Here is a 27597-nt window from a genome sequence, read left to right as displayed (position 1 = left end):
TTGGAGTTTGCCTTTTCTGGCCATTTTCTGAAGGCTAGTTTCCTACTACTAAAATTTCCCTTCAAGGTATTTTGTTAAAGAAAGGCATTTCTACCTCCAGGATAGAGTTGTATAGCTGACTGCAAATGAGTGTTGTCCAATAGAAATATAATATGAGCCACAAGTATAATTTTATTTTATTTTTTTAAAGATTTATTTATTTATTTGAAAGTCAGAGTTACACAGACAGAAGGAGAGGCAGAGAGGCAGAGAGAGAAAGAGAGAGAGAGAGAGAGAGAGGTCTTCCATCCACTGGTTCACTCCCCAATTGGCCACAATGGCCAGAGCTGGGCCAATCCAAAGCCAGGAGCCAGGAGCCTCCTCTGGGTCTCCCATGTGGGCGCAGGGGCCCAAGGACTTGGGCCATCCTCCACTGCTTTCCCAGGCCATAGCAGAGAGCTGGATCGGAAGAGGAGCAGCCAGGACTAGAACTGGCGCCCACATGGGATACCGGCGCTTCAGGCCAGGGCGTTAACCCGCTGCACCACAGTGCCGGCTTCACAAGTATAATTTTAAAATGTCAATTAACCACATTAATAAAAAGAAATGAGTGTAGGATAGGAGAAAACAGTTTTTCTTCTAATCTGTCTGCATTCTTAGCTAGAGCTCTGTAAGAAAATACAGATTAACAAGAGACAAACACGTTTATTAACATGTATACCTCTTGTATATGGGAAATCTTAGAGGGGTGACTTAGAATTCTGACTTCAACACTCTCTTTTTTTTTAAAAAACTTTTATTTAATAAATACAAATTTCGAAAGTACAACTTTTGGATTATAGCGGTTTTTCCCCCCATAACCACCCTCCCACCCGCAAACCATCCCATCTCATACTCTCTCTCCCATCCCGTTCTTCATTAAGATTCATTTTTAATTATCTTTATGTACAGAAGGTCAACTAAGTATATACTAAGCAAAGATTTCAACAGTTTGCACCTCACACAGACACACAAAGTATAAAGTACTGTTTGAATACTAGTTTTACCATTAATTCGAATAGTACAACACATTAAGGACAGAGATCCTACAAGGGGAGTAAGTGTGCAGTGACTCCCGATGTTCAACACTATCTTTTACTGAAACAAAGAAGGTGGGGTTCTGGAAGAGGTTACCCGAAATGGCCTGCTAAGAAGTTTGTAAGATTTTATATGCAGATTAAACTCAGTGCCTTCTTTATCGTTAAAAATCTCTACTGATTTAGTCCTCCTTCTTTTCCTGGTGCTCAGGAGGAGACACCCTAAAATTGGGGATGTCCTTGTCACATGTAACTTTCTATTACCGAAGGGCAGCTTGCCATGTTTTCTCTTGTGTCTGCTCTTTCTCAGAGTCACCAGCTCAAATGATCCTCATGCGGTAAAGGCATAATTTGGCGCTGTGTCTTTTTATGCAACTGAAATTGATACTACCATTTCAGTATCACCTGTATAGAATTATTAATGAGTTTTATCTCATTTTTTCTACTGAGCTTTGAAATATTGTGCATATTTTGCACTTAGAGTTGATCTAGCCACATTCAAAGTGCTGAATAGCTAAGTGTGGCTAGTGGCTATCATACTGAACTGAGTTGTTCTAAACTGTTTTTTGCATATTCATTAAAATAAGAGTTGTGAGATTGAAGTTTTGATGATTTTTACTTCCATAAATCTTTGTTGTTAGTGACCTATTACTTCTTATATGGAAAGGCAAGTAATTATATTTTTCCTCATCCATCACAAGGCTCATGGTTGCCACTCAGGTACAAAAGACAGGCTAATAAGAGAAAAGGCTACAAATTTATTTAATGTGGTTTTTGCAGCATAAGAGCCTTCAGAAATGAAGACTCCTTTTTCCTCTCCCCAAAAAACGGGAAATCTGTGTGTTTTTTACACTTGAAATTGATGAAGAGTGTGATTGTCAAAGGTGATATGACCTAAAGATACTAGGGTGAGATGGAAGTATTTAGGAAGAGCTTTTTAGAGAGCCCCTTCTGCTGCTGCTGTTTTCTCAGGTGCCAAGGTGCTGTATATTAGGTTATGTGTCCTGAACCTTGTCAGTGTCAAAGTCCTTTATTCAAACATAATCACTAAGAAATGAATGGGCCATAAACTGAAAGTAGTGTGATAGCTGTGGCAATAAGTAGAGTCAGACCTACATGTCTGTGCGTTGTGTATATCTCTGGGTTCCATAACCTTGAATTCATGGATAGAAAATATTCAGGAGAAATATTTGCATCTATACTGAACATGTACAGACTTTTTTTCTTCATGTTTTCCCCTAAACAATGTGAGTACAGTTTAACAACTACTTACATAGATAGCATTTACCTTGTGTTAGGTATTATAAGCAGTGTGGAAATGATTTAATGTATATAGGAGGATATATATAGATTATGTGCGAGTACATTGTTTTTTTTTTTTTTTTTTTTTGGCAGGCAGAGTTAGAGAGAGAGACAGAGAGACAGAGAGAAAGGCTTCCTTCCATTTGGTTCACTCCCCAAATGGTCGCTACGGCTGGTGATGCACCAATCCGAAGCCAGGAGCCAGGTGCTTCCTCCTGGTCTCCCATGTGTGTGCAGGGCCCAAGGACCTGGGCCATCCTCCACTGTCCTCCCGGGCCACAGCAGAGAGCTGGATTGGAAGAGGAGCAACCGGGACCGAATCTGGCACCTTAACCGGGACTAGAACCCAGGGTGCCGGCGCTGCAGGTGGAGGATTAGCCTAGTGAGCCGCAGTGCCGGCTTGACATTGTCTTTTTATATAAGGGACTTGACTGTCTATGGAGTTTGATATCCTTAAGGGGTCCTGGAACCAATCTTTTATGAATATAGAAGGATGACTGTACAAATATAAGACTGGTAAAAGTGTGAATTTATATTCCCCTTTGACTTTCCAAATATTTTACTACATGAGAAGTAGAAAGGGAACTGCCCAGAGGTAGTGTGGGGAAAAATAATCTTTTCCAGAGATTTTTACATCTTCCTTTAACTTGGTCAGAACTGCATGGTATACTCTGTGGGCATCCATAGAGATAGCAAAAAAGTTTAATGACTACCACAACAAGAGCAAGGGCTTTGATTTTGTAATGATAGTGGCAGAAGTAAGAAGTGCTTGTTCAGATTGGTGTGGATCACTTAGTGATGTTGGCCATTTTTCCAGAATCTGTGTATGTTTCTGCTTATAAATCTTGGCATTATTCTTCCAAGTACTACTCTTATCTTTGATGTGTATGGTCATATAAAATTGGAATGACAGGTATTATTGATTTCTGCAGCTAGCTTTTTATTCTTGGGTTTCACACATGGGAGAATTTAGAATTTCAGTTCTTCGGGTCATCAAAGAAGGAGGTACCTTTCTCTGAAGAGAGGAGAGAACTTCCACTTTGACCATGGCCTTGTCTAAATATGATCAGAGTCAGTGAACTCAGGGGGCTTCCATAGCCTTGGCAGCTCATGACAAGAGCCTAGGGTGATTACTGAGGCCATAAACAAGAGTGTCAATTTGTTAAGTCAACAACAGGAGTCACTGTGCACTTACTCCTCATGTAGGATCTCTGTCCTTAGTGTGCTGTACATTGAGATTTAATGCTATAACTAGTACTCAAACAGTATTTTTCACTTTATGTTTCTATGTGGGAGCAAACTGTTGAAATCTTTACTTAATGTATGCTAAACTGATCTTCTGTATATAAAGAGAATCGAAAATGAATCTTGATGTGAATGGAAGGGGAGAGGGAGTGGGAAAGGGTAGGGTTGTGGGTGGGAGGGATGTTATGGGGGGGGGGAGCCATTATAATCCATAAACTGTACTTTGGAAATTTATATTCATTAAATAAAAGTTAAAAAAAAGAATTTCAGTTCTTTTCTTTAGAAGAACAGTGTTTGTAAATTTATATGGAGCCTCTTGCTGATACTCCAATATGCTTGTATAACTGTATCATAACTGAAACTTTTTCTGTTTTCTTTTGAGTGCTTTATTGTTTCTCAGTGATTTGTTAATCTTATTTTATCTTTTTAAGCTTTTACATTACATTGAAATAATTTTGGACTTACTAGAAGGTTGCAAAAGTACTATATCATTCCACACACCCTAAACCTAGTTTCCCTTAATGTTAAAATCTTACTTAACTATAATTCAATTATCAAAGTAAGGATATGTTGAGGTGTCATTCGTTCTGAGAGGAGGAGCGCAGCAGGGGCAAGAAGCGGAGTCACCACACAGACCCTGGGAGTCGGGAGTCGGGTGAAAATGGGCCAGAGGCGAGCAGCTGGCAGACTCGTTTATTTCAGTTGGTACAGCAGCTTAAATAGCCAAGGCAGCCAATCCAGTCAAGGGGTGGTTTATGCCCTAACCAATCATAGCCTGTTGCCAGGCAGGCTCCATTGCCAGGTGGGTTTCAAAGACATTCCTGAGTAACTGACACTTGCTAGCCAGCAGCCATCTTGGCATGGCCTTCTCATTCCACCACAAGGATATATGTTATGTTTCTGTTAAATAATCTTTAGAAAATAGAAATTATTCATATTTCATATTTTGTCTGTTGTCCTGATGTCCTTTAGCTGGTACAGGATGTAATCAGGATTTTACATTGCCTTTGGTTCTGTCACCGTATTTGGTTGCTGTCATTTATTTGTGGTGGTTCCTCTGTCTTTTCTTTCTCTTTTTTTGTTTCATGACCATGAGTCTTTTGAAGAGCCCTGGCCAGGTTTTTTTAGAATGTATTTCAGTTGGGTTTGTATGACTTTTGCATGTAATTAGATTGAGATTGTATAGTTTAGCAAGAATGATACAGAAGTATTTTTATGTTCTTCTCAGGTAGAAAATGTAAACAAGTCTTAATCTTGGTGATACTGACTTTGATCACTTGTTCAAAGTTGGCTCTGGGGTTGGGCATTTGGCACCCTAGCTTCAGTCGCCACTTGGAACACCCGCATCCCATGTCAGAGTACCTGCATCCACGTACTTTCTCTGCTTCCAATGATAGCTTCCTGCTGATGCTCACCTTGGGAGGCCGTGGTGAAGGTTCAAGTAGTTGGCTCCCTGCCACTCTACATTGGGTTCAGGGCTCCTGATTTCCATCTGGTCCAACCCTGGCTGTTGTGGAGTGAGCCAATGGATGCAAGAACTTCTCTCTCTCTCTCTCTCTCTCTCTCTCTGCTTTTCAAATACATTAAAAAATACAATTAATTTTAAAAAGTTAAATGGGCTCTTCTACTTTTTACTTCTAGAAATGAATAGGTATCTTGTGAGGTGTTTTTTTTTAAATGAACTTATTTTTAAATTCTATCTTTCCATGAACTTAAAAAATTATTTATTTAACTTACTTGAAACGCAGAGAGACAGAGAGATAGGGAGAGAGGGAGGGAGAGGGAGACAGAGACATACAAAGAAATCTCCCATCTATTGGTTTGCTCTCTAAATGCCTGTAATACCAAGGCTGGGTCAGTCTAAAGCCAGGATCCAGAAACTCAGTCCAGGTCTCCACTGCAGATGGTGGGGACCCAAGTACTTGTGATATCACCCCTGACTTCCAGAGTCTGCATTAGCAGAAAAATGGAATCATTAGTGGGGAGCTGGTACTTGAACCCAGGTACACCAGAATGGGATGTGGATGTCCCACACAGTGACTTAAGCTGCTGAGCCAAATACCCGACCCCAGAGCCCATCTTGAACAAGTGATCAAAGTTAATATCGCCAAGATTAAGACTTGTTTACATTTTGTACCTCCAAATGTGATCCACTGAGAAGGTCATAAAACTTTCTGTATCGTTCTTGCTAAACCGTACAGCCTCAGTCTAACTACATTAAAATTCACAAAAACCCAACTGAATGACCTTCTACAAAATACCTGGCCAGTGCTCTTCAAAAGTCTCATTGTCATGAAAGAAAAAAGAGAAAGAAAAGACAGAGGAACCACCACAAATAAATGACAGCAACCAATAATGGTGACAGAACCAAAGGCAATGTAAAATCCTGATTACATCCTGCACCTGCTAAAGGATATTATTACAGTGTCCTATTTAAAATTTTAAATTATTTATTTTTATTTTATTTGAAAGAGAGAAGTCAACAGCCCAGGACTCTACCCACGTCCTGCATGTGGATTACAGGGCCCAAGCACTTGAGCCATCATCTGCTGCCTTCTGAGATGTGTTATCAGGAATCTGATTTGGAAGTGAAATAATTGGTACTCGAACCAGGAATTTTGATATGGGATGCAGGCAGAATCAAGCTGCTGTGCTAAATGCCCACTCACCCAAGTTGTCTTTATATAAAATATATATTTATATGAACTTCATATGTGTATTGTACATATAAATATATATTTTTCAATCTAACAAATTGACTTCATATTTTCATTTGATGATAAAGACTAAGGTTAATATTGTAGAGAGTTTAGTTTTAGGAAATCCTACATGAATAATCAAATAATAGTTAATAGCACCCTGTTGGACTAACCCTGTAATAAGAATTATTTAAACAAAAACACTTAAAGTGAAAATTTATGTTGTGTATTAAGATTATTGACTGCCAGTGTTGCTACAAAGTATAACAAAGACCATAAACCATTTGAAGCTTGTTATTGATAATGTGTCTTATTTTAAGATAGAAAAGAGAACATAAGCCAAAGATATATGGCAGAGATTGAGAGTAAAATTCTTTTTTTCTTTTGTTTAAAGATTTATTTTATTTATTTGAAAGGCAGAGTTACAGAGAAAAGGATAAGGAGATACAGGGAGAGATCTTCAATCTGCTGGTTCACTCTCCAAATGGCCACAATGGCCAGGGCTAGGCGAGGGCAAAGCCTGGAGCTTATTTTCCAGTCTTCCCCATGGATGCAGTGGCCTAAGCACTTGGGCCATTTTTTGCTTCTTCCCAGGCACATTAGCAGGGAGCTGAATTGGAAGTGAAGCAACTGGGACTTGAACGGGTGCCTTTATAGGATACCAGTGTTTCAGGCTGCCAGCAGCTTTCCCTGCTACATCACAATGCCAGCCCCCTAGAATGTTTTTCTACGAGTACTTCTAGACCATTCCTCTTCTCTCACTTCTACTCACTCTAACCTTTGCCTTAACAAGTCAGTACTTTGTTGGCATTAATTTCTTTTGGAGTTTTTTTTTTTTTTTTTTTTTTTTTAAGATTTTTTTTTTTTAAAGAGTTACAGAGAGAGAGGGGGAGGGAGGGGAAGGGTCAGAGAGACAGAAAGAGATCTTTCATCCACTGGTTCACTCCCCAAATGGCTGCCATGGCCGGAGCTGAGCTGATCCAAAGCCAGGAATCAGGAGCTTCTTCCAGGTCTCCCACAAGATTGTAGGGATCCAAGCAGTTGGGTCATCTTTTACTGCTTTCCCAGGTGCATTAGCAGGGAGCTGGATTGGAAGTGGAGCAGCTGGCACTTGAACCAGAGTTCATATGGGATGCTGGTACCATTATGCCACAGTGCTGTCTGGGCCCATAGAGTAGTTTTTAAACTTTCTATTTTGGCTGGGTATTTTTTGTTTGTTTGTTTTTAAAATCATGTAGTGTTCTAATGGTTCTTGACTATGTTAAAACTGTGTAGCAGGGGCTAAAGTGGATCAGCAGGTTAGGCCACTGCCTGCATACCTGGCATCCCAGCTACTCCACTTAAAATTCAGCTCCCTGCTAGTGGCATGGGAAAAGCAGTGGAAGATGGCCTAAGTGCTTGGGCCCCTCCCACTCACAAGAGAGACCCACATGAAGTTTCTAGCTTCAACCTGGTGCAGTGCTGGCCGTTGAGGCTGTCTGGGGAGTGAACAAGCAGATTTAGGATCTCTCTCTCTAACCCTGACTTTCAAAATAAATAAATAAATCTTAAAGAAAAAACTCTATAGCTACCTCACTTCCAGTCCTCAAATTGAAAATTGAATGGAGATGATATTTTATGGGTATCTTAAATATGGAAAGTGTACTCAAGATTTTAACCAATTAGCACATTTTAGAGCTCTTAGAAAATTTATATAGGTCATCACTGCTTCTATAATTTTCTGAATTGTTAATTTCTTTTTGTTTTAATATATTGTTTCTTGGGGCCGGCGCCGTGGCTCACTTGGTTAATCCTCCGCCTGTGGCGCCAGCATCCCATATGGGCGCCAGGTTCTAGTCCCGGTTGCTCCTCTTCCAATCCAGCTCTCTGCTGTGGCCCGGGAGGGCAGTGGAGGATGGCCCAAGTCCTTGGGTCCCTGTACCTGCATGGGAGACCAGGAGGAAGCACCTGGCTCCTGGCTTCAAATCAGCACAGCGTAGTGGCCATTTCGGGGTGAACCAACAGAAGGAAGACCTTTCTGTCTCCCTCTCTCACTGTCTAACTCTGTCAAATAAATTAAAAAAAAATTGTTTCTTTTTTTAAAAAAGATTTATTTATTTACTTGAAAGTCAGAGTTAGAGAAGGAGAAGCAGAAAAAGAGAGAGAGAGAGAGAGAGAGAGAGAGAGAGAGAGAGAGATCTTCCATCTGCTCGTTAACTCCCCAGATGGCCGCAACAGCCAGAGCTGTGCCAATCCAAAGCCAGGAGCCAGGAGCTTCTTCTGGGTCTCCCACATGGGTGCAGGGGCCCAGAGACTCAGGCCATCTTCTACTGCTTTCCCAGGCCATAGCAGAGAGGTGGATCAGAAATGGAGCAGCCGGTATTTGAACTGGAGCCCTTATGGGATGCGGCACTGCAGGCGCCAGCTTTACCTGCTGTGCCACAGCGCCAACCCCTAATATATTATTTCTTTAGTGATTTATTTATTTTCCTTTTCCACACTTTGTTTTCCATGCAGTTTTTTGGGGGGGAAGAAAATTTATCACCTTTCACTTCCCTTTCCTTCACCAGGTATAAGGTGTAGGTTTTTGCTATTGCAGTAAAAATGATGTGTGTGTGTGTTTGTGTGTGTTAACTAATGTAAATCTTGGAGGTGTTCACTAGATAAAGGAATATTTCAGAGCATATCCAAAGGTGACGTGCCACTGAAGTACTACAGGATGTTACCCTGATTTTTCGTATCACCATTGGTTAGCAAGAATGTGTACAACAGTTTTATGCCAAACCTGACATTTCTGTGAGATTACTCCTGTTTTTACAATTATCATTTTATGCTGTTAGAAACTTACATGACTTAAATTAACTTTACATTCTCATCCAGATCATTTAAAATGGCTCTTTCTCTGCTCGGAACAGGCTCAGCTGAAGTGTGAGCTTTCCTCCTTGATTCTGTCAGGAATGTCACTCTGAGCTATGAAGTGATCTTTTTAAGACCTGAACATTTATCTCTGCTGTATTTTGGCAGCCATCCTGGTCTTCAGTGCAGAACTTCATTCTGATTCATTTCATCTAAAAGAAATGTGTGAAGATACTTTAAAAATTATTTGACATAATCGACATCTAATATAGTGTTGTATTTTGAGCAGGATCATAATTGTGTAGTAGAGATTGTTTCTAGTAGCTTATCTCTGCAGAGAATTTCATGTGTGCTATTATCTAATGATAAAATGACAGACTTCTTATTTATTTATTTATTTGAAAGGGTTACACAGAGAGAGAAGGAGAGGCAGAGAGAGAGAGAGGTCCTCCACCCACTGGTTCACTCCCCAACTGGCCGTAAAGCCAGAGATGCGCTGATACAAAGCCAGGAACCAGGAGCCTTCTCCAGGTCTTCCCATGTGAGTGCAGGGGCCCAAGGACTTGGGCCATCTTCCACTGCTTTCCCAGGCCATAGCAGAGAGGTGGATCGGAAGTGGAGCAGCCGGGACTTGAACCAGCGCCCTTATGGGATGCCGGCACTGCAGGCAGCAGCGGCCTTACCTGCTACACCATAGCACCAGCCCTGACAGACTTCTAAGATAATGCATTTAGCCAACTTTTTTTTTTTAATAAAGAATATTTTTTCCTACTCTGAGTAAATAAAAAAAAATTTCCTTGTAGCCGTCTTGAACCCTTTCTACTTCTCAACCTAATGTAGTTGAATCCCTACTAATATGTTCTTGTAACTTACATTTTTTTTCTGACTTGTGTTGTAGTTGAATTGTTGTATCTCTACTGCCAAATTATGAGGTGTTTGTGGACAGGGACTGTTTTACTCATCTTTGTGCCTCTTGCAGTGTCTTTGCACACGCATACACACTCACACCTAAGGTGACCAATGCTTTAATCAATTACACCCATATAATGGAACTTCTGTGAAGACCTTGGACGAAGGGATTTCTGAGCGCTTCCCAGTTGGCGAGCATGTGGCGGCACTGTGATTATGACGTGCTCTGAGTGGGCATGGGTGCTCTGTATCCCTTTCCGCATACCTCACCCTGTCTCTGTCTCCCATTGGACTGTTCCTGAATTTTACCATTTATAATAACCTAGTAGTAGGAAGTAAACTCCCCCCTCCAGATTCTGTCAGCCATTCCTGAAAATTATCACACCCAAAGTTTGGATTGTAGGAACCCCAGTTTATAACTGGTTGGCCAAAAATATGGGAAGCCTGCGTTTACAGTTGACATCTAAAGTAAGAGTAGTGCTTTCTGAGTTTCTTTATATACTTCTCTGCAGCATTTACACATGAAAATGTATTTCTGTATAATTTAAAGCTATTAAAATGTAAGAAGTATAAGTACTCTTGCTTGTTTCACACAAAGCCTGTAACATGTCAGACAAACCAATTTTCCCTTCTTGAGGCTCTTCATTTATTGCTTCCCACTAACCTGATGACACCAGGGCAGAAGGAAGATTAATGTGGTACCCCAGGTACAATGGCTCTAGCCATATAAAACCTTAGGGAAATGATCTCTGGCATCTCTTCCAAGGTAGAAGCTGGAATGAAATGGCCAGGCAGAGGGAATAGATGTCTCCACAGTGCAAAGTTCGGCCAGTGAACCTTGAAAGTCACCAAACTTGCTTCTTTCAGTGTTTAGGAATTGATAGGATTTAGCAGCTTTTGAAGCTAATTTCATAGGAGACTTAAACTATAAATCAGATTGCCAGTTTTTGATTTACCACAGGAAATACAGCTGCTATGAGAACTAGGCACTTCTGTTTTCTAGTCAACATGTTCTCTCTTCAAATGCATTCTCCATAGGAAGGTAAATTATTATCATAAAATGTCTTAGCACAGAAATAGAATAAAGGAGAATTAAGTATATAATTTAGATACTTACTGATTTGGGCTCTGATGGCCTACAAAATCTAATTGTATGATTCTTACGTAGCAGTCAATATGATGAATAGTTGTGAGTCTGTGTCCCAGAACGTTCCAGATAGTGCATTTTACAATTTGGTTCTTTTTTTAAGATTCAGTTATTTATTTGAAAGTCAGTGTTACAGATAGAGAGCTAGAGACAGAGAGAGATCTTCCATCCTTTGATTAATTCCCTAGATGGCTGCAATGGCCAGGGTTGGGCCAGGCCAAAGCTGGGAGCCAGGAGCTTTATCCAGGTCTCCCACATAGGGGCAGGGGCCCAGAGACTTGGCCCATCTTCTGCCGCTTTTCCCAGGCCATTAGTAGAGAGCTGGATTGGAAGTGGAGCAGCTGGGATGAGAATTGGCACTCATATGGGATGTCGGCGCTACAGGTGGTTACCACAGTGCTAACCCCTACAACTGAGTTCTTAGTTTTCAAGTTCATAGGCTGCACTCAGCAGTTGCCCATATGTACTGGCTATACCAGACACTGTGTTAGACAATAGGAAGTGCGGCTGTAAAGGACACAATCAAGCCTTGTTTTCCCATGTTCTTTGTTCATATAGATCAAATGTTCTGGGACCTTGATGTTTTATTCAACTAAGTTCTGAGTTTTGCTGGTAGACAGATTTGGGTAGATCTCAGAAATGTCATCTTGGCCTCCAAATAAGTAGATATTGCTTTCAACAATAGTGTTGAGGATACTTAGTTAATAGTACAACAGAATTTTGTTTTGGCCAATGCCAGACTGAAAGAACCATGCAGTCCTTTCGATGTGTTGATGTCAGAAGTCAGAAATATGTGGGGCAAGTCACATTGAGAAGTGAAACAGACGTTGTAAGTCATGATAAAGATACAGGATGGAATTCTGATAGTTTGGTAGATTGAGTGAGGATGTATCAACACTCAGTGTACTGGGATATGAACTTGATTTAAATAAAATTTATCTCACTGGGACACTTAAGCCTCATATACATTGATAGCTGAAATGTTATTGGGCCTGAGCTCAGCAGTAGGGCTGGTAAATGATAGTTCTTGGCTGAGGAGAATGAGGTATCAACCTTTATGGGCCTGCCTATATCTTTCATTAAATGAAAATGTTTGAAGAAAATTATCCCCAGGGGAACATTAAATTTTGTTTTGCATCATCTAAATATTTTTTATAAATAAAGAAGACACATGTGAGTATTTTACAATTTTAATTGGCATATGAATCTTGTATTCTGCATTCCAATTTAATGGAAAATGCATATGTGAAATATTGTATATTTGCATGAATAAATACATGAACATAATTATAAAGAAATAGTGTATCATAAAAACCTCTCTGTATCTTTTTTCCCCCATTTATTTGTTTTAGTTTTACTTGAGAGAAAGAGATCTTCCATCCTCTGGTTCACTCCCCAAATGCCTGCAACAGTCAGGACTGGGCCAGGCTAAAGTGATAAGCCTGGAACTCAATTCAGGTCTCCCACATGGCTACCTGGGATCCAAATACCTGAGCCATCACCTACTACCTCCCAGGGTAAACATTAGCGGGAAACTGGATCAGAAGTGGAGGCTGGACTTGAACCCATTCATTCTGATATGGGATGTGAGCATCCCAAGCTGTATTTTAGCTTTGTGCCAAATACCCACCTCCCCTCCCTTTTACCTTGCTTATTTTCCACCCCACCTGCATCACTACTACTGTTTTTTTGTGTGTCCTTAGAGTTATTTGGTAAGTACATAATATTTTTATTTCTGCTCTTTTTACATAAAAGGTAGCAGGCTATGTATGATAGTTCATAACTTGCTGTCTTTTGATAATAATATGTCTTGGAACTCTTTTTCTTTTGTTTTATTTATTTGAAAGGCAGAGTGACAGAGAGGAAGAGACACACAGAAGAGAGATCTTCTGTCTGCTGAGTAACTCCCCAAATGGCTGCAATGGCTGGAGCTGGAGCTGGAGCCTGAAGCCCAGAAGTCCAAACAGATCTTCGTGTAGATGATGGGGACCCCAACAGTTGGGGCATCTCCCTTTGCTTTCCCAAGACATTAACAAGGAGCTAAATCAGAAGCAAAGCAGCCCGGACTCAAACTGGTGCTCCAGTACAGGATGCCAGCATTGAAAGAGGCAGCTTAATCTACTCAGCAACAGTGCTGGCCCATCTGGAACTCATTTCATATCGAATCAGGATTTTTTGTTCCATTTTTGTTGCTACATGGTATTGCTTTCTATAGGCTTATAGAAATCCTTGTGGTGAGCATTGGGGTCATTTTTAGTCTTTTGCTATTGAAAACCATGATACAATGAATAGCCATGTACGTGGGCAGAATTTCACAGATGTGCATCAATAGAGTGTACTTGTATTTTCAGAAGTAGAGTTGCTGGGTCAATGCATGCAATTTCTAAGTGTACTTTTCGTGGATATTACCAAATTGCCTTCCAAAGATTGCACTAATTTACGTGTTCATCAGTACTGCCTCTTCCGCATTGCCAGCAAGTGAGTTTTTAAATTTGGATTTTTGCCAGCCTAATGAGTGAAAAGCAGTATTTCAGTATAGTTTTAATTTGCACACTACTATATAAGTGATATTAAATATCTTTTCATAATTTTCAGGGCCATTTTTACATATTTTGAACTGTATATGTTTAGCTCAGAGTTTTATTGATTTATGAAATGATGTTTTAATAATATCCTATGATTACCATTTTAATATTTGCATTATATGTGGTTATCTTTCTATAGTTAGACATTTGATCTCCTGTTATTTTTTTTTTAAAGATTTGTTTATTTGAGAGACAGTTAGAGATAGAGAGAGGGAGAGACAGAGAAAGAGGTTTCTATCCACTGGTTCACTCCCCAAATGGCCATAATGGCTGGACCTAGGCTGATCCAAAGCCAGGATCCCAGAGCTTGTTCCAGGTCTCCCATGTGGATTCAGGGGCCCAAGCACTTGGGCCATCTTTTACTGTTTTCCCAGGGCATTAGCAGGGAGCTGGATTGGAAGTGGAGCAGCCGGGACTCAAACCGGCAACATATAGTATGCCAGCGCCGCAGGCAGCAGCTTTACCTGCTACGCCACAGCACCAGCCCCTGATCACTTAGAGTGTGGCTAGTCTGTTGAAAATAGTTACTTAAAAGAAACTTTCCTGTTTAGGTTATTTGGGAGTCAATAGTTCTAGGATTTATTATTGATTTTTGTATTAATTAGCTATGAGTAAACCACGTGATTCAGTTTCTTCGTATATAATCAATATTATTGAATTAAATGACTTCTGATTCTGTGAGCCTTTGAAATTTACCAAAATCAATACATTAATAGTCTTATTTAGTGTAATAATGTTTATAAGTAGCAATATTATACTGTTACTGATTTTTAAGAATCTTGTACTTTGTAAATTTACATTTATTAAATTAAAAAATCTTGTTTTTGTAGTTTCTTGTTGGATAGATAATGCTTTTTCTTTAGTAACAAAATTATCTTTAAGTTGCCTGCCTTGACATTTCTTGGTTAGAAATACTACTTCATCTTTTTCCAGCTTACATCATAGTTATGTTTTTTAGAGGTGTGCCTTTTTTTGTGGTGGTGGTGGCAGTGGGGGTGGCAGAGTGTTTTGGAAGAAAAATGAATTCCTTTTGACTTGACTTAACCCGTCTGTCATGGAGCATGTCAGTCTCCATTAACTCCTGCCAGTTAACTCTGTTGAGCTTTCCAGACTCAGTTGGAAAGCTGGTTTCCTTAAATCTATTTCTTATCAGAAATTATTCCATTCAACTGGTTGGACTATTTCTTCAATACAGAAGTTGGAATCACATTATAATAGAGCTTGTTCTCTGTAGTTCAAAAAATTTAATTGGCATCTATGAAAATATAGCTAGAAGAGAAGACTAGACATATCTTTTGTTGTATACTTTGGGGAATGAGATTAAAACCAAAGTAAAATGAATGACATGTAAGCCCTAACATTTGAAATACACCATCAAAATTTAAGCAGAGTATTAGTGAAACAGAATTTCAAAGTTTGAATTCCTCTGGAATGCTACCATTCTCAGAACTAACAAATATTTATTATTTACTTGAAAGGCAGAGAGGCAGACATGCATACACACAGAGGGATAGATCTTCCATCTTCTGGTTCACTCCCCAAAAGCCTGCAAATACTGAGGTTGGGCCCAGCTGAAGCAGGGAGCCAGAAACTCAATCCAGGTCTCCCTGTGGGTGGCAGGGACCCAAGAATTTCAGTCATCACTGGCTGCCTCTCATTAATAGGAAGCTGGAATTGGGAGCAGAGCCAGGACTGAACTGCTATTCCAAATGCTTATTCACATCAGACTAATACATTTTGAGTGGATGATGTTTTAGTCCCTTCCCCCAAACGAGATAGATTTTTACCATAGTTTTTTTTTTTTTTTTTTTTTTTTTTAACCATCATCATGAGAAGAGTAAAGAGATTAAAAAACAAAAAAACCCTAAGCTCATCTAGGTGATTTTTTCATTTTACCAGTGGGTGAATTTTCCCCCAAGGGAAGTACGTGAGCTTTCTTTGTGCACACAGCTTTCGTAGTAGAGTTGAGATATCATGTTACTGAACCAGGCAGGTTTGCAGCCTGATGTGTGCAAAACCCAATCTGTGGCGCTGGTATTTGCAGAAGGAAAAGCTTTTCCTGTGTGACCAGCCATCAAAGAGATGGATAAAATGCAGATCTGTCTCCCTGGTCAGATGTCAGGGTCCCAGAGTTTTATGGGATCAGGAAAGAGAAGTCAGGACACAGACACATCCACAGAGCAATTTCTGATTGGTGGAGCTTGTGGCAGAACCACATTATGTATCAGTATGAGGAAGAGTCCTGTCAGCAGATGTTATAATCTTTGGACCCCTCCCATCCTAAAGTTGTCTGGCTGTCCTGTTTCTGCTCATTCTCCACTTTTTGGTTCCAGAGGGGCCAACTTTGTTTTCAGGTGTTACTTGTAGGTCATAGTCTTCCCTTTTGTGCATGTGCTCCTCAGCTGTTCAGCCTCCATCTAATTGAAACTGATTTAGGCCAGCTTTGTGATGAAGGCTGTAAAAGAAATTAAGAAATAGTGATTTAGTAACTCAACTTTTACAGCTGGAAACTATTGTTAAAAGAGTGGGGATAGAGGCCGGTGCTGTGGCATAGGAGTAATGCTGCCACCTGCGATGCTGGCATCCCATATGGGTACTAGTTCAAGTCCCAGCTTCATTTCTGATCCAGCTCCCTGCTTATACGCCTGGGAAAACAATAGAAGATGGCCCAAATCCATGGGCCCCCGCACCCATGTCAGAGACCCAGAAGAAACTTCAGGCTTTCATCTGACAAAGCCCTGACTGTTGTGACCATTTGGGAAGTGAACCAGCAGATGGAAGACCTCTCCTTGTCTATTTTTGTTACTGTGCCTTTCAAATAAATAAAAAAAAAATTTTTTTTTAAAGAATGCGAGTGGCATGTGTTTTGCCTTGCAGTTAAGACACCAGTGTTCCACACTGAGTGCCTGAGTTCAAGTCAAGGCTCCAACTCCTGAGTCCAGCTTTCTGCTAATGCGGACCCTGGAAGGTAGGAGTGACGGCTCAGGTAGTTAGGTTCCTGCTTCCCACATCCAAGACCTGGATTAAATTCTTAGCTCCTGGCTTCAGTCTGGTCCCTGCCAGCCCCATCTGTTTTTGGGTAATTGGAGTGAAACAGCAGAAGGGAGCACTCTGTGTCTCAAATAAAGTTTTTTTTAATTTATTTTTCAAGAATAACATGGGAGGCTTAGAGGGAAGGAATAGGGAGACATGGCAGGGGGATTATGAGTTGCGGTATGTCAGGGGGACACCTCATTTAGGGGGCAACAACTGGTTTCAGTCTTGGGTCACTGGATTCCTAGTCCACTTTGCTTTATACCATAATGCTTAGTGTTGTCATTATTGTTATAACCTCTCCCCCCATTTATCTTTTTTGTCTCTTATGCAGAAGACTTCGGTGTTTCTGGTGGTGATATCTGATTGTTTTGTTTCTCCTTAAGAAATGTTTTGTTTAATTCTGTTTTTGGTTTCTTCATTTGACCTGATCTTGGCACTCGCCCAGTAGATAGGGTTATTGTCTTCTGACTGTACTCACTGCTTTCCTGTTAGTTCACTGCCTTTTTTTTTTCTTTTTTTTTAAAAGATTTATTTTATTTATTTGAAAGTTAGAGAGACAGAGGTTTTCCATCTGCTGGTTCACTCCCCAAATAACCACAACAGCAGGAGCTGAGCCGATCCAAAGCCAGGAACCAGGAGCTTCTTCTGGGTCTCCCACATAGATGCAGGGGCCCAAGGACTTGGGCTGTCTTCTGCTGCTTTTCCAGGCGAGTTATCAGGGAGCTGGATCAGAAGTGGAGCAGCCCGGACTGGCACCCATATGAGATGCTGGCACCGCAGGCCGGGCTTTAACCCTCTGTGCCACAGTGCTGGCTATTTCCCCTGGCTCAACATTTTTTTTTTAAAGATTTGTTTTATTTATTTGAAACACTGAGTTACAGAGAGAAGTAGAGAGAGAGAGAGAGGATACCTTTGGTTCTTTGCAGTTTATTCCCTGCTCTGCTGGTAGATAGTGATTTTCTTCCCTCCCTTCCTCCCCCCTCCCTCCCTCCTTCCTTCCTTCCTTCCCTCCTTCCTTCCTTCCTTCCTTCCTTCCTTCCTTCTTTCCTTTCTTCCTTCCTTCCTTTCTCCCTCCCTCCCTCCCTCCCTTCCTTCCTTCCTTCCTTCCGATTTTCTTTAAGCAGTGTTTGTGCCATGTTCTTTTCCTACTGAAGAGCTTGAGAGGCTATTTTTTTATTTGTGGTATTTTTTAAAAATTTTTTTCAAAGTTACCCTGGCCTTCTAATAATCTTTAAAGGATATAGCTTACCTATTTGATCATATGTCTGTTCTCCAGATCTCATCAGATGTTGTAAATTTACCTTCCAGTCGTGTATATCCTTTCCCTCTTCCAATATTTGAATCAGTTTTGTTTTTCCTTTTGAAACTTCCAAGTGCCATTTCTTCCTGTTGATAGTGGTAAATAATTATTCTTCCAGATTTGTATATTTTAGTTGTGATTATTATTGCTGCAGCCAAAAGCAATGCTATTTATGAGAACAGGTGTACATTTGGGGAAATGTTTATTCAAAAGTGAAGCAGGAAAAGATGAATAAGTTGTCAGGAAAAAAAGTACAACGAACAGCTTCCTGGTTTCTGATTTTGCTTGAGTATATGCAATAAATTAAAATGACAGAATCGTTGCCAAAGCTCAGGTCATAGAAAATAAGAGGAAAAATTAATCTGTGGGAGACAGGATGAAGTTCCTGGCTGCTGGCTTTGGCCTGACCCAGCCATTGTGGCCATTTGGGGAGTGAACCAGTGGATCAAAGACTTCTCTCTGTCTCTCCTCTTCTCCCTGTAATTCTGTCTTTCAAATAAATTTTTAAAAATACTGCTTCTGTATTGGCTAAGGCGTGGCTGATAGCAAAATTTACTTAGCAGTAAAGGTCCCAGGGAAGAGTCAGTAACTCAGTAATATTAGGAGACAGCTAAGTCGTTGAACCTGACTTGAACCCAAATAATGGAAAAGTTTTCTTAGTAAATTAGAGACTGAGAAATGTGCTTACATATTAGAAGCTGGCCGGTGCCGCGGCTCACTAGGCTAATCCTCTGCCTGCGGCTCTGGCACCCCGGGTTCTAGTCCCAGTTGGGGCACCAGGTACTAGTCCCGGTTGCTCCTCTTCCAGTCCAGCTCTCTGTTGTGGCCCAGGAGGGCAGCGGAGGATGGCCTGAGTGCTTGGGCCCTGCACCTGCATGGGAGAATGGGAAGAAGCACCCAGCTCCTAGCTTTGGATCAGCGCAGCGCACTGGCCATAGCAACCATTAGGGGAGTGAACCAACAGAAGGAAGACCTTTCTCTCTGTTTCTCTATCATTGTCTATAACTCTGTGTGTGTGTGTGTGTGTTTCTCTCTCACTGTCTAGCCTGTCAAAAAATTAAAAAATAAAAAATAAAAAAATAAAAAATAAATATTAGAAGCCAATATGTATATAGTTTGCACCCAGACATTGTTGGTTTTAAAATGAAATATATTTTACAGATATTTTAAATATCTATAATATAACAACCCATGTACTAGAAAATGAATTTAGATGGGGCCGATGCAGTGGCGCAGTGGGTTAACACCGTGGCCTGAAGCGCTGGCATCCCATAAGGGCACCGGTTCGAGTCCCGGCTGCTCCACTTCCGATCCAGCTCTCTGCTGTGGCCTGGGAAAGCAGTGGAAGATGACCCAAGTCCTTGGGCCCCTGCACCTACATGGGAGACCTGGAAGAAGCTCCTGGCTTCTGGCATCAGATCGGCACAGCTCCAGCTGTTGCAGCCAGTTGGGGAGTGAACCAGCAGATGGAAGACCTCTCTCTCCCTCTGCCTCTCCTCTCTCTATGTAACTCGGACTTTCAAATAAATATATCTTTAAAAAAAAAAAAAAGAAAGTGAATTTAGAAAAGTGTTGGGGATCAAAGACTTTTCTCTCTCCTCCTCTCCCTGTAATTCTTTCAAATAAAAAAAATGGATCTAGATTAGATGAAGGGGGATTAGGAGCAAGATTTATTTAGGAGATTACAGGTATAGGTCCCAGGGAAGAGTCAGTAACCGGCACAGGCCAGCTAAGCTGCTTCTTTAGATGCGTATGGGAGTTCCGATGTGAGTTCCTGTTAGTCAACATGTTTAATCTGGCCTCATTCAGATGCAACTGGGAGACAGTGGATTTAGGTATTTAGGTTCTTGCCATCCACATGGGGAGATCTTGGTGAAGTTCTTGACTCTTGGCTTTGGCCTGGCCTACCCCCATTTGTTGCAGGCATTTGGGAAGTGAATCAGAGAATGGAAGATATCTCTCTGTCTGTTTTCCTTCTGTGTCACTTTTTAATTTGGCCTTGGAAGAAGTTTAAAGCCGAGAGGGGGAGGCAAACTTATGTATGAAAAGATATATGAACTGCCATAAGATGTGTTCCAAACACAGGATTTAAATTAGGAAGCAATGAACTATGCTTTGAGAAAAATGAAAGGGGGAGACATGAATACTTTGTGTAGTCTGAATGAATTAACAGTATAAAGGTCATGGAGCCAGAAAGTAATGCCCATTCTCCTTCAGTGTGCTGTGTGTAATAAAAGAACGTGGGGCTATTCTGTGACCTCAAGGTTGATGTCTAGAGGGAAAAAAATCCACATTATTTCCCCAAATGGAAGTACTTGAATTAATCCTTTTGGAGTACTCTTGACATTTCTGTCGTTTGATGAAAATCCTACACTATTCTGAGGCTTAAGATCAAACAAAAGCCTTTACTGACTGGCCCAGGCTCAACCCAGTTTTCTTTTGTCTTTAATTTTCTACCATGTATCCCATAATCTTTTATATTTCTTCAAGATACTCTTATAGAAATGTGTTCTTTCAGAAAATGTTTTATGTGTATCTTGCCTAATTAGAATGTAAAAGTGTTTTGACCTAAAAAAAAGTAACACAGTGCTGAATATGTATATAGAATGAGCTTAATCAATTCTGCTGAATTAGAATTTCCCAGTAATTCTCTTAGATGCTGAATTAGTCAGCTTTTGCTTTGGCAACAAACAACCCCAAAACTCGTCATGGCTATCATAACGTTGATTTCTACCAGCATTCTGCAGCTGTGCTCAGCTGGTTTAGCTGGACTTGACAGTGGTTTATTTCAGGCTCAGGTCTGTTCTTTATGGAACCCGAGTTGAAGGATCAGTGTTTCCTTGAGGCATGATCTTTTGGTGGCGTACAGGAGCACAAGGCGGCCAACAGTAACTCCTCTTAAAATCATTTGATGGGAATGAGGATCAGACATTGTGGCACACCAGTTAACTGCTGCGTAGAATGCCTGAATCCCAGATTGGGGTGCTGATTCAAGTTCTAGCTACTTCACTTCTGATTTAGCTTTCTCCATATACATCCTGAGGGGTAGCAGGTGATGACCCAAGTGCTTGGGTCGCTGTCACCCATGTGGGAGACCTCGAAAGTGTTCCAGTCTCCTTGCTTCAGTCTTGCCCAGCCCTGACTATTGGGAACATTTGCAGAGTAAACCAGTGAATCAAAGATCTGTGTGTGTGTGTGTGTGTGTGTGTATCTGTGTGTATGTCTCTCCTTTTCTCTCTGTGAATAAATACACTTAAAAAAAAAGGAGTTCATGGAATTGGCCTATATTTCATTGCTCAAGCAAGGCACATGGCAAGATACACAAAATTGAAAGACATGGAAAATAGTCTTTGCCTGTGGGATGGAGAATGGGAAAGTGAATGTTCATGGGGCAATAATATGAACTAATACAGGAGTCTCATATGAAATAAAATATTAAAGGAATTTTTTTTAGTGAAGTTTTAAGTATGACATGAGAGCATCTGTTTGGGAAGAAGACTTCTAAGGGCCTGGGTATGAGAAAGATTTAATGAGTACTTAAATTCTTTTCACAGAAGCAATGTCAGAGTTATCAGAGAGGAGGCAGCAGCATTTCCTAGTTAAAAACTTGGACTCTGGGATCCTGACTGCATGCTGTGGAGCAAGTCACACATCACAGCTGTAACATCAGAGTGCTAGTATCGATGTGCTTCTTTTCAGTTCTAAATCCATCTTTTATTCCCCTGATTGTGATTCTAAAAATTTCTCCCTTGCCAGTTATTGTTCAGCTTTGTCAGTAGAGGGACTAGAGGGACACTGGAGAAGGAAGGGCAGTTTCTACCTGATTCTAGTGTGTTCTTGTCTGCTGGCTCCCATGACATGCAGGGGCTACTGGGACACTTAGTGGTGCTCAACCCTGTGAGAGCTTTGACAGCAGCACTCCCACGTGCAGTTTTCCAGTGAATTATGGCATCTCCCCATTGTGGGTGGCTTTACCTAGCACCCTGAAGTCCACCTTCACGAGGTCTGGGTCTCAGCCCTTTGACAGGTTCGATCCTATCTTGGTAACTATGCGGCAGCCCAAAACTGGTGGCTGCTCCCTGTCTTTGCTGTCTCTCTATCCCCTAATTGTCATGTGGTTTTTGTCTTCTAATTGTACTTTACGTACTAGGGTTATGAGTAGTAGAGATTTTTCTGCCGAGATTGTTTTCAGAATTAAATGGGACAATGCATGCCAAGTGTTTAGAATAACATGTGCCATAGAATAAGCACTTCGTCAGCAAGTGATGTTGATACTGTCAGCATCATAATCATTGTCAGTCGCTACCAGTAGCCTTGAAGTGACATTCCTACTTTTTGTCCCCAGGATGTTTCGTCTTAATTCACTCTCTGCGTTGGCAGAACTGGCTGTGGGCTCTCGATGGTACCATGGAGCCTCCCAGCCTACTCAGGTCAGGAGAAGACTAATGATGGTGGCGTTCCTGGGAGCATCTGCAGTAACTGCAAGTACTGGGCTTTTGTGGAAGAGGTGAGAGTTCCCCAGCCTTCCTGTTCCCGCATGGACGTTCATTCTTCCAGCTGTCTGTATAATCAGGAAGGATTCATTTCAGGCTTAACTTTATATTCGAAATCATTTGGTGTTGATACTGTTTGTTCTATGAAATAAGATATTTCAGAGAAGTCAGCTTTTATGCCAAGACAAGAAATGGAAAACATTGTGGTTCAGGATATGTACATTTTTAATAATGTTCCAAAGATATCTGTAATAGCTTTAGAAAATGCTTTCTGAGACTTCAGAATTTCATGACCATATGAAATTAACTAATGAATCTTAATACTTTTTTGTCACCTGATAATTTTCTTTTAGTTATTGAAACTTCCCTGAGGAAAGTGAGAATGCAATGAGCCATAGTTTTCTCTTTCTTAAAATACATATGTACTGTGTTTCTAACTCTACCATTCCCTATGGCTTGTTGTCGTTGTTTTGATTGGATTTTTAATTTTATCTGCTGAAAAGATAGAAAGAGTAAGAGAGAGAGCAAGCTTGAAAGAGCGCTCCGATGCCCGGGTTCACTTCTCAAGTACTCCCAAAGGCCCGGGTTGGGCCCATAGCTTGAGCAGGTTCTCTCCTGTGGGAGGCAGGCACTCAGCTAATGGAGCTCTCACCTGCTGCCTCAGAGGATCTGCATTGGCAGGAAGCTGGAATTGGGGGCTGGAGCTGGGAATCGAACCTGAGCACTCCAAATATAGGATGTAGACATTTTATCTGGTGTCTTAATAACTAGACCAAATGCCTGCCCCTCCCTATGTGTTTTATGGTTTATCTGGTTCACCCTCTCTTGCAGTTGTTTTTCATTATGTTTGGCTTCTTCAAAGAACTACATTTTTTAAAAATCAGTTTTGTTGAAGAATAATATAGCTAAAAATATACTCATTTTAAATATATAGATTGTTAACGAATCTGTGCATTATGTAAGTATCCCTAAATCAAGATATAGAACATTTCCATCCACCCATAAAGTCCCACCACTCCAGACAACTACTGATCTGATCCATATCACTGTAAGTCAGTTTTGAATTTCAAGAACTTAATGTAGATGTAATTTTGAATCTGAATTCTTTCACTCAGCCTAATGTTTTTGAGATTTAACCATTTGTAGCGGAAGTTCATGTCTTTTTAATAATTGAAAAATATTCCTTTGTATTAATATATCACAATTTGTTGATCTACTTTCTAGGTGAAGGACTTTTACACTCTGTTCAGTTTTTTGCTCTCATTATAAAATTGCTTTGAAATTCATGTAAAAGTCTTTATTTCTTTTGGTTTAATGCCTAAGTGGAATTACTAGGTCCTATGGCAAATATATGAACTTTACTCAGATCCACCAGTTTTTCAAAGAATTTATCCCATACAAATTCCTGCCAGCAATGCATGAGGATTTACCTTGAGTCTTTTAATTTAGCTTCTCTAGTCAGAGTGTTGTGGCATTTTACTGTGGTTTGAATTTCTGTTTCCCTGATTACTGATGAGGCTGAATATCTTTTTATGTGCTGGTTTTTTCTTTGTCCTCTTTTCAGAGGCATCTAGTTAGTTTGCCTATATAAATACTGAATTATTTGTCTTATTATTTAGCTCTAAGAATTCTTTATATACTTGTGTCTAAGATCTTAGTTAAATATATGTTTATTGTAATTGTTTTCTCCCATTAAATGGCTTGCCTCTTCATTTCATTCATGGTTTTTTGAAAGAGCAGAAATTTTAATTTTGATGAATTCTAGCTTATCAAATTTTCTTATATAGTTAGTGCTTTTTTTTCTAGCTAGGCAGTATTATTGTCCCCAGATGTGAAGATTTTCTCTTGTGTTTCATAGGTTTAGTTTTTATATTTAGATCAAGAACTGATTTTGAATTAATTTTTATGTTTAGTATGAGATTAGAGGTTCTTTTTTTTTTCTTCGTAAGATATCCAGTTATTCTATTAAAAAACCATCCTTTTACCACTGAATTATGTTGGTGTTCTTGTTGACAGTCAGTCATTAGTCTATGGCCATACCACCCTGAACGCACCCCATCTTGTCTCAATCATTAGCATAGGTATGGGCTTCTTTCTAGACTCCCTTCTGTTCCCCTAATCTGTCTTTGTTTGCATTAATGTGACAATCTTGATTATTGTTGTCTTTTCTTAAAAAAAAAAAAAAGATATATTTATTTCTTTGAAAGACAGTTACAGACATGCAGAGGCGGGGTGGGGTGGGGTGGTGGTCTTCCATATTATGGTTCAGTCCCCAAATGGCCACAATGGCTGGAGCTGGACTGATTCTGAAGCCAGGAGCCAGGAGCTTCTTCAGGGTCCCAAGGACTTGGGCCATCCATCTTCCATTGCTTTTCCAGGCCATAGCAGAGAACTGGATCAGAAATGGAGCAGTCAAAACTTAAACCAGCGCCCATATGGGATGCCGGGACTGCAGGTGGTGGCTTTACCTGCTATGCCACAAAGCCAGCCCCTATCGTTAAGTCTTAAAAACAAATATTTAAGGGGCCTGCGCTGTGGCACAGTGGGTTAAAGCCCTAGCCTGAAGCACCAGCATCCCATATAGGCACCAGTTCTAGTTCTGGCTGCTCCTCTTCCAATTCAGCTCTCTGCTATGACCTGGGAAAGCAGTAGAAGTTGGCCCAAGTCCTTAGGCCCCTGCACCCACATGGGAGACGGGCGAAACTCCTGGCTCCTGGTTTCGGATCGGATCAGCTCTGGCCGTTGCTGCCATCTGGGGAGTGAACCAGCAGATGGAAGACCTCTCTCTCTGTCTCTACCTCTTTCTGTAACTCTGTCTTTAAATAAATAAATCTTTTTTTAAAAACAAATATTTAAGTCCTGTAGTGTTTGAGTCCTTCTTCTTTTTCAGTCTGTTAGGTTTTTACATTTCCATATAAATTTCATAATCAACCTTTTAGTTCCTGAGAGGATCTGCTAGGACTTTGATTAGGACTTTGAATTTGCATTTTAAATCTATAGAACATGATGGGGAGAATCAACATCTTAGTATTAAGCCTTTTAATCTATGAACACTTTGTACCTCTTGGTTTATTTAAATGTTTTAAAATTTCTCTTAGTTTTTTGGGTTTGGGTGTATAAATCTTGTACATATGTTGTTAAATTTTGGATTTTTTAATAGTAATGTTATTGAGATATAATTCTCCTACCACAATTATTTTTAAAAGATTTATTTATTTATTTGAGAAGCAAACTTACAGGGAGAGAGGCAGATATATATATATAGAGAGAGAGATCATCCATCTGCTGGTTCATTCCCCAAATGGCTGCAACAGCCAGAGATGGGCCAGTCTGAAACCAGAAACTTCTTCTGGGTCTCCCATGCGGGTAGAGGTCCCCGAGGACTCGGGCCGTCTTCCGCTACTTTCCCAGGTGCATTAGCAGGAAGCTGGATCAGAAGTGGAGAAGCCAGGACTTGCACCGGGGTCCATATGGGATGCCAGTGCTACAGGAGGCAGCTGTATCTGCTATACCTAGTGCCAATTCCAATTTATCAATTTTACATGTATGATAATTTAGTAGTTTTGGTATTTTCACAAGATTGTATAACTATCACTACCATTTAATTCAGAACATATTTATTGTCCTTTAAAGAAACCCTGGACAGGGTGGGAGGAGGCCAGCACTGTGGCATAATGTGCTAAGCCTCTGCCTGTGGTGCCGACATCCCATAGGGACATCGGTTCGTGTTCCAGGAGCTTCTCTTCTGATCCAGCTCTCTGCTGTGGCCTGGGAAAGCAGTGGAAGATGGCCCAAGTCCTCGGGCACCTCCACCCACATGGGAAACCCAGAAGAAGCTCCTAGCTCTTGGCTTCGGATCAGCCCAGCTCCAGCTGTTGCAGCCATTTGAGGATTGAACTAGTAGATGGAAGATCTTTCTCTCTGTCTCTCCCTCTGTCTGTAACTCTACCTCTCAAACAAATAAATAAAATCTTTTTAAAAAAAATTTTCCCCAGAAACCTTTTATTTAAGGTTTACAAACTTCATGCATTTCATAAATACAACTTTAGGAACATAGTGATAGTGATTCTTCCCACCATATCCACCCTCCCACCCCCATTCCCACCCTTCTTCTTCCTCCCTCTCCTCTTCCCATTCTTATTTTTCACTAAGATCTATTTTCAATTAACTTTATACACAGAAGATTAACTCTATACTAAGTAAAGAGTGCAAAAAAATAGTATTAAAAAAAAAACCTGTTCCTCAATAGTTATTTGATTTCTCTTTTGATTTCTTCTGTGACCCACTGTTCATTCAGGAGCACATTCTTCAGTCTCCACGTGTTTGCATATGTACTAGAGATTCTTGATTTGTTGATTTCCAGCTTAATTCCATTGTGGTCAGAGAAGATGCATGGTATGCATTTGATTTTTTTGAATTTGCTGAGACTAGCTTTATGGCCAAGCATGTGATCTATCCTAGAGAAAGTTCTATGCACTGGTGAGAAGAATATATATTCTGCAACTGTAGGATGAAAAGTTCTGTAGATATCCATTAGGTCTATAGTATCTATTAACTGTTGTTTCCTTGCTGATTTTCTGTCTGGTTGATATGCCCATTGCTGAAAGTGGGGTATTGAAGTTCTCCATTACTATTGTGTTGAAGTCTATGCCTCCCTTTAGATCCATTAACGTTTCTTTTAAATAGCTAGGTGTCCTCTAACTAGGTCCATATATATTTAGTGTAGTCACATCTTCCTGTTGAACTGACCCTAATCATTGCATAGTGCCCTTTTTTGTCTTAAAACTTTTAACACTTTTTGTGAAAAGTCTATTTTGTCCAATATTAGGATGGCTACACCAGCTCTTTTTTGGTTTCTGTTAGGATGGAATATCTTTTTCCATCCTTTCACTTTCAGTCTGCACGTATCTTGTTGGTGAGATGTGTTTCTTGTAGGCAGCGAATAGGTGGAATTTTTTTTTTTTTTTTTTGACAGGCAGAGTGGACAGTGA

The 27597-nt window shown here is 40.4% G+C and overlaps 1 protein-coding gene across 18 annotated transcripts in view; it reads left to right on the top strand.

The window, feature by feature from the left end:
* The window catches only part of MICU1 (mitochondrial calcium uptake 1), a 230157-nt gene that overhangs the window by 27176 nt on the left and 175384 nt on the right, over positions 1-27597 (top strand). For 11 of the 18 annotated variants that reach the window (XM_002718431.6, XM_089313422.1, XM_089313411.1 and 8 more), the window contains exon 2: positions 22459-22620. The exons of 2 other annotated variants lie outside the window; for them this stretch is intronic. In XM_002718431.6, the coding sequence (XP_002718477.1) occupies positions 22460-22620 (161 nt within the window). In that variant the 5' untranslated portion in view covers position 22459. Of the gene's footprint in view, positions 1-13039; positions 13427-22458; positions 22621-27597 lie in introns of all 18 variants that reach the window. 5 more of the 18 variants (XM_089313419.1, XM_089313424.1, XM_089313414.1 and 2 more) reach the window with 2 other exon arrangements.

The sequence above is a fragment of the Oryctolagus cuniculus genome, chromosome 15, assembly GCF_051225735.1.
Source record: "Oryctolagus cuniculus isolate XC-2025 breed Fujian yellow rabbit chromosome 15, ASM5122573v1, whole genome shotgun sequence".
In the NCBI taxonomy this organism is placed as follows: Eukaryota; Metazoa; Chordata; class Mammalia; order Lagomorpha; family Leporidae; genus Oryctolagus; species Oryctolagus cuniculus.
This window is presented reverse-complemented; position numbering and strand designations above follow the sequence as displayed.